The sequence below is a fragment of the Vombatus ursinus genome, unplaced genomic scaffold (assembly GCF_900497805.2).
Source record: "Vombatus ursinus unplaced genomic scaffold, bare-nosed wombat genome assembly UNPS02014837.1, whole genome shotgun sequence".
Lineage (NCBI taxonomy): Eukaryota > Metazoa > Chordata > Mammalia > Diprotodontia > Vombatidae > Vombatus > Vombatus ursinus.
This window is the reverse complement of record NW_020954615.1, coordinates 654443-668534: the sequence shown is the minus strand read 5'-3', so window position 1 is coordinate 668534 and position 14092 is coordinate 654443. Positions and strand designations below refer to the sequence as shown.

At 43.5% G+C, this 14092-nt stretch overlaps 1 protein-coding gene across 3 annotated transcripts in view; it reads right to left on the bottom strand.

Annotated features, from left to right (window-relative positions):
• The window catches only part of DYSF (dysferlin), a 231419-nt gene that overhangs the window by 208256 nt on the left and 9071 nt on the right, over positions 1-14092 (bottom strand). For all 3 annotated transcript variants that reach the window (XM_027839970.1, XM_027839971.1, XM_027839972.1), the window contains exons 2-3: positions 10265-10320; positions 8823-8914 (exon numbers count right to left, since the gene is read on the bottom strand). In XM_027839970.1, coding sequence (XP_027695771.1) covers positions 8823-8914; positions 10265-10320 — 148 coding nt within the window. The remainder of the gene's footprint in view (positions 1-8822; positions 8915-10264; positions 10321-14092) is intronic.

The following is a 14092-nucleotide window of genomic DNA, read 5'->3' as shown; positions in this document are numbered from 1 at the left end:
TCTTCTTCCCCCAAGGCCCTCACCTCTCTGTCAGGAGGGCGGAAGCTTGCTTCATCATCGCTGGCCCTCTAGAACCATGGTTGATCATTGCATTGATCAGTCTTTCCAAGGCCTTCTTTACAAGGTAGTTGTCACTGTGTAAATTATTCTCCTGATCCCGCTCACATCACATCATCCAGGTCTTCCCAGGTTTCTCTGAAATCATCCCCTTTATCATTTCTTATAGCACAATATATTGCATTATATTCATTTACCATAACTCGTTCAGCTGTTTTCCACTGAATGAGGAACCCCTTAGTTTCCAGTTCTTTGCCACTGCAAAAAGAGCTACTAGACATATTTTTACCCATGTGGGTCCTTTTCCTTTTTCTTTGATCTCTTTGGAGTATAGACCTAGTCATAGTAGTGATGGGCCAAAGAGAAGGTACAAGCTTTTTAAACAGCTCTAGCTAGTTATAAAGGAGTTTCTTCTGGGTAAGACATCAGGCGTGAATCTAGCGCTTCCCACTCTCTGGGTCCAACAGAAAAAAAATCTGATTCTTCCTCCAGATGACAGCCCTTCAAATATTTGAAGGCAGTTATCACATTAATAATGATGAAATAAAATAACAGCTGACACTTACATAGTACTCTAAGGTTTGCAAAGCAATTTACAAATATTATCTCATCTTATCCTCACAACAACCTTGGGAGGAAGGTGTTACCATTCTCCCCATTTCACAGATGAGGAAACCAAGGCAGGCAGAGGCTAAGTGACTTGTCCAGGGTCACACAGCTAATAAGCATCTGAGGCTGGATGTGAACTCCCATCTTCTTGACTCCATCCACTTAGGCCACCTGGCTACTTCTCCTGAGGATTCTTTTTCAGGCTAAGCCCAGCATCAGTTCCCAAAGCCATCCTCACATTGGAGGATTCCAAGGGCTATCGCCATCTTGATTGCCCTCCTCCACGGGTTCTGCAGCTGATGAACACACTTCCTAAATGGTGGTATCCAGAACTGAAGCCAGTACTCCAGGACAGCGGACAGCAAGACACTCCCCTCCTTCATTCTGGGCACTCTGCTTCTAGGAACACAATCTACGGTAGCATGAGCTTTCTTGACTGCCATGTCACACTCACAGCTTGTTAGTGGTATTTCATCACACACAGAAAACTTTCAACCTGCACTAATTCATACTGACAAAAACCGACACCCTGGTACCAACAATTCCACAATGATTTTTGGCAAAGAAACAGAAACTGAGCGGATGTCCAACAAGTGGAGAATGACTAGGCAAGTTATGGTATATGGTCATGATAAAACGTTGTTATCATTGCTTAGTTGTGTCCAATTCTTCCTGACCTCATTTTGGGGGTTTTCCAGGCAAAGATATTGGAGTGGTTTGCCATTTCCTTCTCCAGATCATTTTACAGATGAGGAAACTGAGGCAGCCAGTGTCTGAGGCCAGATTTGAACTCTGGAAGATGAGTTTTCTGACTCCAGGTTCAGTTCTCTATCCACTGCACCTCTATGCCACCTAGTCTAGGCACTTGCTGAAATGAACATCCCTATGTTCTGAGATTAGGGGCCCCAGTTCCGCTGTTGGTGGATTGATCAAAATCACTGACAAGTGGCTGATCCCAGAATCAGACACTGGAATGGGAATGAGAGACAGGAAGTGTTGGAAGGGATTGCTAAAAGAGATAGCTTTATCAGGGCTAAAGAAAGCAGACACAGGAAGTCACTTTATCCAGAATGGGGTCAATGGGACTTGAGATCAATCCTGGCAGAACCGATGAGAGAGAGAGAGAGAGAGAGAGAGAGAGAGAGAGAGAGAGAGAGAGCACTTAAGGATGGAAACACTTGTCAAACAAAAACACTGAGAAAAAGAGCAGAAAGCAAAGACCTTGGGAAATTCGACAGGAAGTACAGTGGTGAGAAAGCCAACAGGACTCACTAGAAAGCATAGGAACAAATAGAGTTCTTAAAATCATAAGTAGCATCTATCTAAAACTATCAGTAAGTATTATCTGTAACGGGGACAAACTAGAAGCCTTCCCAATAAGACCACGGGTGAAGCAAAAATGCCTATTATCACCACTATTATTCAATATCGCACTAGAAATGTTAGCTGTGGCGATAAAACAAGACAAAGAAATCAAAGGAATTTAGAATAGGTAATGAGGAAACAAAATTATCACTTTTTGCAGATGATATGATGATATACTTAGAGAATCCTAGAGAATCCACTAAAAAACTACTTGAAATAATCAACAACTTTAGCAAAGTTGCAGGACATAAAATAAAGTCACATAAATCATCAGCATATCTATATGTTACCAACAAAACCCAGCAGAAAGAGATAGAAAGAGAAATTTCATTTAAAATAACTGCAGACAATATAAAATACTTGGGAGTCTACCTGCCAAGACATACACAAGAATTATACAAATACAATTACAAAACAGTTTTTACACAAATAGAGACAGATCTAAACAAATTGAAAAATATCAATTGTTCGTGGGGAGGCCAAACCAATATAGTAAAAATGACAATACGACCTAAATTAATTTACTTGTTCAGTGTCATACCAATCAAACTACCAAAGAATTATTTTACAGAGCTAAAAACAAAATCCAGAGGAATAAAAGGTCAAGAATATCAAGGGAATAAAAAGGGGGGGGGAAGACAACCTAGCAATAACAAACCATACTAATGATCATTGAAACAATCTGGTACTGGGTAAGAAATGGAGAAATTGATCCGTGGAATAGATTAGGCACACAATATACATAAGTAAATGACCACAGCAATCCAATGTTTGACAAACCCAAAGATTCAAGTCTTGAGGGCTGAGAACTTACTATTCAACAAAAACTGCTGGGAAAACTGGAAAATAGTCTGGCAAAAACTAGGCATAGACCAACATTTCACACCATATACCAAGATAAGTTCAAAATGAGTATATGATTTAAACATAAAGGGTGATATCATAAGCAAGTTAGGGAAGCATGGAAAAATTTACCTGTCAGATATATGGATAAGGGAAGAATTCACGATCAAACAAGAAATAAGGAGGATCATGAGTGGTAAAATGGATAATTTTTATTACGTTAAATTTTAAAATTTTTACACAAACCACCAAAATTAGAAAGAAAGCAAGAAATGTGGTTGGGGGGGAGGGAATTTACAGCAAATTTCTCTGATAAAGGTCTCATTTCTCAAATATGTAGAGAACTGGGCCAAATTTATAAAAATAAGAGCCATTCCCCAATCAATAAATAGTCCAGGGATATGAACAGGAAATTTTCAGAAGAAGAAATCAAAGCTATCAAAAGCTATGAAAAAATGCTCTTAGTCACTAATAATTAGAGAAATACACATTAAAACAACTCTGAGGTACCATCTCACATCTATCAGATTGCCTAACATGACAGAAAAGGAAAATGGCAAATACTAGAGAGGATGTGCAAAAATAGGGATACTGTTGGCAGAGTTGTGAACTGGTTCACACCTGGAGAACAATTTGGAACTATACTATACAACTATGCCTACCTTTGACCCTCAATACCGCTACTAGGTCTACAACCCAAATAGATCAAAGAAAAAGGAAAGGAACCATCTGCACAAAAATATTTACAATAGCTCTTTTTGAGGTGGCAGAGAATTGGAAACTGAGAGGATGTCTATCCACTGGGGAATGGCTGAACAAGTTGTGGTATATGATTGTGATGGAATACTATGGTGCTATAAGAAATGACGAGGGAAATGGTTTTAGAAAAACCCGAGAAGACATATATGAACTCATGAAAAGTGAAGTTAACAGAACCAGGAGAACATCGTCCATAGTTAGCAGCAATATGGTAATGATGATCAACTGTGAAAGACTTTGCTACCCTGATCAATACAATGTTCCAAGACAATTCTGAAGGACGCAGGATGAAAAATGCTATCCACCTCCAGAGAGAAAACTCATGGGCTCAATGTAGATTGAAACATATTTTCTTTCATGTTCTTTATTTTTATTGGGTTTTGTTTCTTTGTTTTGTTTTGTTTTGTTTTGTTTGCAACATGGCTAATGTGGAAATATGTTTTGCATGATTTCCTATGTATATTGAATATCATATTGCTTGCCTTCTCAAAGGGCGGGGGAAGGACTGGAGATTCAGCTCATTGCCACCTTCTCCACTAATCCATCCCTGACACCCCTAAGTCATTAGTGTTGCCTTCCCCCTGAAATTATGGGGCATTTGCTCATGTGGATACACATTGTTATTCACAATAGAATGCATGCTTGTTGAGGGCAGGGGTCATCTCACTTTTCTTTTATCATTCTAGTCTTATTGTCACATACAAAACTTGTCTCCTTAATAGGATAGAATCTCACTGAAAGGAGGGATTTTTTCATTTTTTGCCTTTATGTCATCAGAATCTGGTATAAATTGGGGCTTAATTAATGTTTGTTGTATTAAATCGAATTCTAATAAAAATAACAACAACAACAGTGAGGCCAAGGGCATCCCCTGATAAACATACAACCACTGGGAAAGGATGAAAACAGGATTTTCATGCATCAGCCACAAATGTGGGATTTGGAAGGGAGGAAGGAGGCGTTTATTAAGTGCCTACTATGTGCCAGGCACTGCGCTAAAGGTTTTAAGGATAGCCCAGAAGGCAAACTGCGGTTGGGACACAATTTTGCCAAGGGCTGACTTTCTGACACCACTTGTTGAAGTGACCTTGATCCATAAGGCCAGAACAGACTTCCAATGCTGACCACTGCCTGAAGAAGTTTAGTGTGAAAGAAAGAGCAGCAGATTCAGGAACTAAGCCCTGCCTCCATCACTTACTAGCCCTGTGACCTTGAGCAAGTCACTTCCCCTAGTTAAGACTATTTCCTCAACTGTTAAGTGGGGATAATAATCTTATGGCCACACGATCTCAGATTTAGAGCTGGAAGATACCTTAAAAGTCAGTGAGTCCAGGAAACTGAGGGCTGGGTAAGTTAAGTGACTGGTCCAGGGTCACACAGCTTGGTGGGTGTCTGAAAAGGGAGTTGACCACAAGTCCAATATGCCAACCCTCTCCCACTCTGCCTCTCTATTCTGTTCTGCCTCTCTACTCCCCTCCCAGGGATGTACTAAGAAAAGCACCACATCACTGTTAACAGGCCCCAGAATTGTACCTTATTATTACTTTCCAGGCTTGGGAACAGGGAATGATCTGAATGAATTAGGATGGACAGCAACAGGTGGCTTCACCCTTTGTAAAATACTGGACAGATAGGATTTCAAGAGGCAGAGAATTAAGGCTGGGATGTGAAACAAGATTTTGGGAGGGCAAGGCAGCCTGAGCCAAGGTTCAGAGGCAAGAAAGTATAAGATGGCAAACAGCAAACTGTCCGTTTGAGTAGGAGCCTAGATTGTGTAAATGGGCATTTAGCCAAGGACCACTATCATTCATTTCAAAGAGGCCAATTTAGGTGTAATGGGAGGTGTGGCCAATGAGGACTGGTCTTTAAAGCATGCTCAGATTCACCTTCCCTCACCTCCCTTCACCCACTAAGCTTCCTTCTGGGTTTTACAGAGTAATCAGTCAATCAATCAGCAAGCCGTGAGCACTTGCTCATGACAGACACTGGGCTAAGCCCTACAGAAACAAAGGCAAATAATCAAAGCGGCATTTATGAAGCATCTTGTATGTGCTAGGCACTGTTCTAAGTGCTGGAAAAAGAGAGAGAAGCCAATAACAGTCCTTCTCCTCAAGGAACCTAAATGTTATTTAGGAGATTCCACATAAGATAAATATGAGTAGATGAAAGATAACCTTAGAGTGGGTGATAATAGCAGCTGGGGGGACCAGGAAAGGCTTCCTGGAGAAGGTGACAATTGAGCTGAATCTTAAAGGAAGCTAAAAAGTATAAAAATCAGAGGTTGGAAGAGAAAGAATTCCAGCCATGGAGATGGGAGACAAAGTGAGATGTGCAAGGTACAGCTAGGTCATACAAGGCAGTAGGATTTGTTTATACTTTCCACTACATTCAATCAAAAAGGTTTTGTGCACGTAAAACAAATGCTGCCGAGATCAGACGGAAAGCAAAATATTGGGGAAAAAATTATTGACAGTTTTTCAGATAAAGGTCTCATATCTAAAATATATAAAGAACTTTGTCAAATCCATAAGCATATGAGTCATTCCTTAATTGCTAAATGGTCAAAGGATATGAACAGGTAGTTTTCAGATGAAGAAATCAAAACAATTTATAGTCATATAAAAATGCTCTAAATCATTATTGATTAGAGAAATGCAAATTAACACAACCCTGTGATATCATTTTACACCTCCAGATTGACTAAAATGATATAAGGGGAAAGTGACCAATGTTGGAGGGAATCCCGTGGAAAAACTGGAACACTGATTCATTGTTGATGGAGTTTGTAGAGCAACCTGGAATTATGCCCAAAGAGTTGTTAAACTACCTATGCCCTTTGACCCAGCAATACCACCACTTGATCTATTTCCAAAGATGATTAGGGAAAAAGGAAAAGAACCTATATGTTCCAAAATGTTTATAGCAGCTCTCTTTGTGGTGGCAAAAAACTAGCAATTGCAGGGATGCCCATCAATTGGGGAATGGCTGAACAAGTTGTGGTATATGATTGTGATAGAATATTACTGTGCTGTAAAAAATGATGAGCTCAATGATTTTAGAAGAAACTTGGAAAGATTTGCACAAAATAATGAAGAGCGAAATGAGCAGAACCAAGAGAACACTGTATACAGTAATTGCAATATTGTTTTAAGAACAACTTTGAGTGAACAAGTTATTTTGTCTAGTATAACTACCCAGATTAACTATAAAAGACATGTGAAGAAAGATGCTATCTGTATCCAGAGAAAGAACGGATAAATAGAAGTTATGTATAGAATAATTTTGCATATATATATATAATATACATATACATATACCTATTTGTGTCTAATGGTAGCCATCTCTACCATTCACAATAGAATGTATATTGGGGTGGGGGGGGGAAGAAATTTACATGAGAATTTTGTTGTATATTTGAAAGGAATAGCAAGTTGTGCATAGTAGATTTGCAGTTTCATGTGCAATCATCTTTTTTATTGAACTATGTTATGGAAATGCTTGTTTTACTCCATAAATTAAAAATAAAATAAATTTTAAAGAAAGAAGATCGGGAAGGTGGGAAGGAGCCAGGTTATGAAACGCTTTGATCCCAAAGGTAACAGGGGGCCACTGGAATACATTGGGCAGGGTGGTGATGTGATCTAATCTACACTGTAAGAAAATCACTTTGGCATCTGAGTGGAGGATGAATGAGAATGGGAAAGAACAGGAAGAAGTAATACCAATGAGGACAGCCCTGCAGTGGTCCAGGTGAGGATCAATGAGGGTTTGAACTAGGATGGTGGCTTAATGTAAATGGAGTGAAGGAGATGCATGTGAGAGACGAAGCACGGAAATAGATAACAAGATTTGGCAACTGACTCGGAATTAGAGTCAGAATTAAGTAGGAGAGAGAAGTTGAGGGTGACAACAGGTTTTGAACCTGGGGGAACAGAAGATGAGTAGTGCCTTCAACAGTAATAGGGAAGTTCAGAAGAAGGGGACGTTTGGAAGGAAAGACAATGAGTTCTGCTATGGAAACACTGAACTGGAATCAAGGCTGATGGGAGGCCAGTGAGGGAATGACCCCACCCAACAGAGGACTGACTTGGTAGGGGAGACACTGTATTCTGGTAGGAGCCAGTCCAGCTGAGAAAGGGAGACCCTCAGCCCAGAGCAAACTTACTACAAACTCCCAGAAGGGGACCAGGAGTCCTGAGGTGCTCCTAGCAACACGTCTTCCTTACAACTGTACCTCTCAACCCCTTAGTTCTTTCAGCTTTTCCCCAAGGGAGAATGTGCCCTGATGTGGGAGTCATAGGGAGGATGCTTTTGCACTTCTGTCCTTGCTATATTTTCCCAAGAAATACCTAAGATGGGGCCTCAGACCACTCCAAGGATCTGTGATTCTCCAGTGCAAAGTCCTTTCATATCTCATGCTTACAGAACACAGCGCTCTTCTGATTTAGTTAAATCATAAGAACGGAACTCTAAGGAGCCAAATTATTCCAGAAAAATCACAGAATATTACATCTAGAAGAAAGCTCAGGGACCTCTGAGCTTCAATCCTTTATCTTACAGATGAAACAACTGAGGCTCAGAGAGGCCATCTTCTGCCCCACCCCACCCACTCCCAGCTCCCATGTCCTGACCTCCAGGATGATTTTTTATATTGGACAAAGGAACTGGTCTTCCATCTTCCTGCTCAGGAAATGAACTGTGTGAGCCCAGGCAGGTCATTTACCCTCCCCAGCCTCAGTTTCCTCAACTGCAAAATGAGGAGGATAATAGCATCTATTTTTCACAGAGTTGTTTCGAGGCTCACATCAGATAATGTGAAGTATTTTAAACACCTTAAAGGGCTTCATTAATAATAATAATATAGCACACGTATTATCCAACAATCCCACGATGCTGGCTATTATTCTTATAAGCTCTCAGGCACGGCCCAGGTGTAAAAGAAAGGCTGATATTTTGCATGACTGCGTGTGAATAATCCACATCAAAGTGCCTGTCTTCTCAAGGAGGACGGAGGGAATTTGGAACTCAAAAATAACAAAAAATGGATGCTAAAAATGGTTTTTACACGTAATTGAGAAAAATAAAATACAAACATTCTTTTGAAAAAGAATAACAAAAAATAAAAATAAAAGAACGTGTGTGCTACAAGGCCAGTGAGAGGCCTTCTCAGGCACCCTGCTGTTTCTCACCTGTTTCTTCCCACTGTCTCATGGTCTTTCACCACCACGTGCACCTCAGAGCTATGGTCCAAGGGAATGCCTTTCAAATCCCATTCAAATCCCTGGAAGGAAAGAAAGGGCAGCATCAGCAGGACAGCCCAGGGCCCTGGCGGCAGCATCCCAAGGGAGAGGGCAGAGAGACCAGGAAGGGTCGGGCTCTGCCCCATCACAGCCCCACCCCCACGCCAGCTCAGGGCCCCGGGATCAGCACCTGGGAGAGAGGCCACAGGAAGAAGCCGGGCTGGGTGAGAAACGCCCAGAGAACCCGGCTGCTTTCTTAGGGTTCCCCTCTCAGCACAAGGGATGCTTGTCTTTCTCCTGATACCCTCTATGAGCCATCTCCCCCATCAGACCAGAGCTCCTTGGAGAAAAGGACTGGGTCTCCTCCTTCAGACTGGAGGGGCAGGAGCTGAGTCACCCTCTAGGCTAAGGGCTCCCAAACTCCCCATCTGTACAATAATGAACTAGAGTCAGGGTGGGGAACCTGCGGCCTCGAGGTCCTCAAGTGCGGCCCTTTGACTGACATCCCCTTAGTAAAAGGATTTGTTCTGTAAAACTTGGACTCAGTCAAAAGGCCGCAGGTTCCCCACCCCTACACTAGACGATCTCAAGACCCCTTCTGGTCTGGTTGGAATCATGACCCCAGATTGGACTCAATGTTCCTTCTGGAAGCTTTTTTCTCCTTCATGTGCCCTCAGGCCAGCCTCATGGAGGAAACAGGACTTATATCCAGGAAACAGACTTGAAAACACATTCTAACACCACCCAGCACTGGGGTCAAGGGTGAGAGAAGGAATCCAGAGCGAGATGAGACTTGAATGTGGTAGGGTTAATCAGGAAGGGCTTCCTGGAGGAGGTGAGTTTGACTGGCATCTGAAAGAAGGAGGAGGTAGGAAGAGACCCAGGTGCGGGCCCTAGTCCTTGATTAGTGAATCTCTAATTGTTCATTGGCAGTTCCCAGAGTAACATTCAGATATCAGGGAGTAGACTCCTTTTTTCTTTTTTTTTTTTCAAAAAGGCAGTGTTAGTAAGGTGAAGGGTCTTCGATCTCAAGCTACAAGGGTCCTCCAACACCATCTCGCCCAAACCCCTCAATTTACAGACGGATGACTGAGGCTAGTGCAGTAAAGTGACTTGTCCTGAGTCTCAGAGCCAATAAGTGACCATAGTAGAATTTGAACCCAGGGTTTTCTGATCCCAAGCCCTGAAAAGGGTAGCAGTAGACCAAATGGGGGGCCCACCTATTTTCCCATCTTCCTTATATCACACAGGAGGATTTCATGAATCCCTAGAATCTCTTGTAAGTCCCACCCATGTGTGGGTCATGTCCTTTCCTCTCTCCTAAAATATCCCTTAAAAATCTGCCTCCTCCAGGAAGGTCCCCAGGATTCCAGGCTCCCTGAGCTCCTCACCTCATTCCATACAGGATTCACATTGTTCTTGACGACCTTGGTTCGCTTCTTCACCCCTGAGGAAGGAAGGAAGGATGTGTCAGATGCTGTTACGATCCCACTAGGTTGTGCCCAGACATGAAGAAAGGGTGGAACACAGGAATCTCCCTGAGCCAGAAGAGGTCTGAAAATCTTCCCTCAGTTCACCACAGAGAAGCCGCACTAGAATGGTCTGTGCATTCTTTAATTTACCTATTCAACAAGGGCGCATCAAGAGCCAATATGTGCTAAGCACCATACTATGTGCTGGGGGTGTAAAGACAAAACCAAACAGTCCTACCCTCGAGGAGCTTCCATTCTTCTGTGAGCAGGAACAACGTAACCAATCCTCCTTACTTATAAGATGGAGTCCAGATTTCTGGACCTGACACTTGAGGCTTTCCATCCGCTGGGTCACCTGTTTCTCTACCATTTGGCCTCTTTTTCTTTTTTTTGCTAGGCAGTAGGGTTAAGTGACTTGCCCAGGGTCACACAGCTAGTATTTTGTGTCTGAGGCCGGATTTGAACTCAGGTCTTCCTAAATCCAGGGCTGGTGCTCTATCCGCTGTGCCACCTAGCCGCCCCTATTTGGCCTCTTTTTAATCTCCGACATGGCCCCTTCATTCCAGCCAAGCTCATCTGTCCCCGTACCCCTCTTTATTCCATTTCCTCATGCCTATCACAATGCCGTGCTCACTCCTTAACTGAAAGTACTCTTACATCTCTCCATTCATCCATATCTAGCTCCATCTTCAAAATTCCTTCCCTTTGGGCAGCTTCCTAATCTATACATTTATTCAGATCCTGTAAGAATTTGAAACTATTTTGATCATTTTGTGTGTAGTCTGTCTCTCTGCTAGACTTTCATTCCCCAAGGACAAGGATGTCCAGTGAATGATAAGGCTGGACCATGGCTCGGGCCATTTCTGGCGGCTCCTCATGGTCCCCGTCACTGGCATGTTTGACATGTTCAAACGTCCTCACACATTCACACAAATGGAAGGAAGACTGAGAAAGCTGTTTCTCCTTTTGAAGCCTCCTTCTTGATCAATCACACACCATCTTGGACCCAGCCTTAGGTTCAAACACGTCCTTTAGCAAGGGGCCAGAGCTATGTGTCACCAGAAGATGCCTGAATGATTACACAATCCTATTACCCTTTATTATACAGGTAACAGGGTATCTCAGCCATGTCATCAAACCTGTTAGCTAACCCTCCCAACTCTGAACCATCTCCCCATTTCATAAGCGTCCATCTATACCATTATCCAAATAATTAATAAAAAGGTTGACCAGAGCACAAGTCAAGTGAAGAAGCATCTATTAAGCACCTACTGCGTGCAGGCACTATTCTAAGTGCTGGGGATAACAAGAAAGGCAAAAAACAATCCCTGCTCTCAAGGAGCCCAAGTCTAACGGAAAAGACAACTTGCAAACAACTGTACAAACAAGATATGTTGGAGATTATCTCAGAGAGAAACCAGTAAAATTTTTTTTGGAGGAGGGTGAGGCCATAGGAGTTAAGTGACTTGCTTAGGGTCACACAGCTAGTAAGTGTCAACTGTCTGAGGCTGGATTTGAATTCAGGCCCTCCTGACTCCAGGGCTGGTACTATATCCACTGAGCCACCTAGCTGCTCAGAAACCAGTAAGATTAAGGAGGATTTTGTTGTTCAGTCTTTCAGTCATGTTCAATTCTGTGATCCCGTTTGGAGTTTTCTTGACAAAGATATTGTAGTGGTTTGCCGTTTCCTTCTGTATCTCGTTTTACATATGAGGAAACATATGAGGAAACTGAGGCAAACAGGGTTAAATGACTTGCCCAGAGTCACGCAACTAGTAGGTGTCTGAGGCTGGATTTGAACTCAAGATGAGTCTTCCTGACCCCGGGCCCAGAGCTCTGTGCCTATGGCGCCCCCTAGCTGCCCTAAAAGAGGACTAGGAAAGGCTTTTTGCAGAAGGAGGGATTTCAGTTGGAATTTAAAGCAAGCCAAGTGATATAGAGAGAGAGAGAATTCCAGGCGTGGGACACAGTCAGTGAAAATGCCGAGTCTGGAGATGGAGTGTCTTCCTTAAGGAAGTGAGGAGGCCAGGGTCAGGGGACCACACAACCTGCTGGGGGTTAAGGTCTAAGAAGCCTGGAAAGGGAGGAGGGGCTTATTCAAACATGGTGTGATGGCAGATTCCACGGGACTCTGACTGGATCCGGGGCGGGGGGGGGGGGGGGGAACACCCCGAGCCACAAAATGCCCTTTTCCAAGAAGCACCGGGGGGTGACCATGATGTCAAGGTCAGCAGAGGGATGTGAAGGGCCATCAGGGAGTGTCATTGAGGTCAGAGGAGGAGGGGAAGGAAGGGAACTGTGTCAGTCAAGGGGGTCGAGCAGCTCTTCCTGCCCAGCCGGCCAAGAATCAGAGATGGTTATCTGAAAGTGGCTGTGACGGATGAATTCCCACCCAAGGAGCCTTCACTTCCCATCCCCAAAGGACCACAGAAGGGCAAGGCCTTGCTAAGGAAAGAGCTTCTCACGTTCTACGTCATTCAGCTGGAGCCCTGTCCTCAGGTTAAGTGCCATCTAGACCCTCACGTGTCCAACATCCCTTCTCTCCACTCCTAGAACAAACCCTCAACCCCTCTCCCCTGGACCTCCTCATCGGCCTCCCTGCTTCCAGGTTCTCCCCTCTCCACACAGCTGCCAAAGTGATTTTCCTAAAGACTGGGGCTGGCTATGTCACTCCTCTACTCATTAAAATCCAATGACTTCCTAAGCATCCATATCAACTCCTGCTGGGCATTTAAAGCTCTTCCCAATATGGCCCCTAAGTAGGCTTTCTGTCTTCTTATACATCCATCACTCCCCTCCAGCTTCTCTGGCCTCCTCTCTGTGCCCTATCTTCTGTCCTCTTGACTTTGTATTGCCAGTCTCCCATCGTCATCATCCTTGCCTCCTTTAAGAGTCTGTGAAAATGCCAACTTCTGTAGGAGGGTCTTTCTCAGTCCCCTACCCACCCACCATCCCCTCCACCAGCTGCTAGGACCAGTACCTCCAAAGTTACATCCTGAATGTATTTTATAACCACCCAGTAATTCACGGGTTGTCTCCACCATTAAATAGACTGTGAGCCCCTGGAGGGCAGGACTGTTTTTTCCCTTTCTTCGTATCCCCAGTGCTTAGCACAGAACCCGGGACTTAAGAAATGTCTGACAATTGACTCTGGGGAGGCAGCAGGGTACTGTGGAAAGAGAAGGGTGTGGAGTCAATGAACCCCAGTTCAACTCCCAGCTTACTAGCTTTGTGACCCTAATCAATCCTCTTAGTTCCTCAGTTTCCTCATCTGTAAAATGAGGGAATTGGGCTAAGAGACTCCTAAAGTTCCTTCCAGCTGTAAAAATGTATGACCCTGTGACTGTTTGATCACTGCTAGAAAATATGACAAGGAACTCCATGGTTCATTCATTTATTCAGAAACTTACTGAGGATCTAAGCCTTGGATGAGGGGTGGGCCCATGATGACCATTTGTCACATATTTGTGAAGACTGATCTTGAGGGGTACGGCTTGGATTAGAGATGGCAGCTGAGGTCCCTGCCACCTCTATAATTCTGCCATTCTGCCCATCCTTTAGCTGAAGCCCATGCTATAGTTTGAGAACTCATCCTCTCTCTGTCTCTCCTCTTCCTCTCCCTCTCCCTCTCTCTCCCCTCTCCTCTCCTTCTTTCTCTCTTCCCTCTCTCTTTCTCTCTCTCCCTTTCCTCTTCCTCCATCTCTCTCTCTCTCTCTCTCTCTCTCTCTCTCTCTCTCTCTCTCTCTC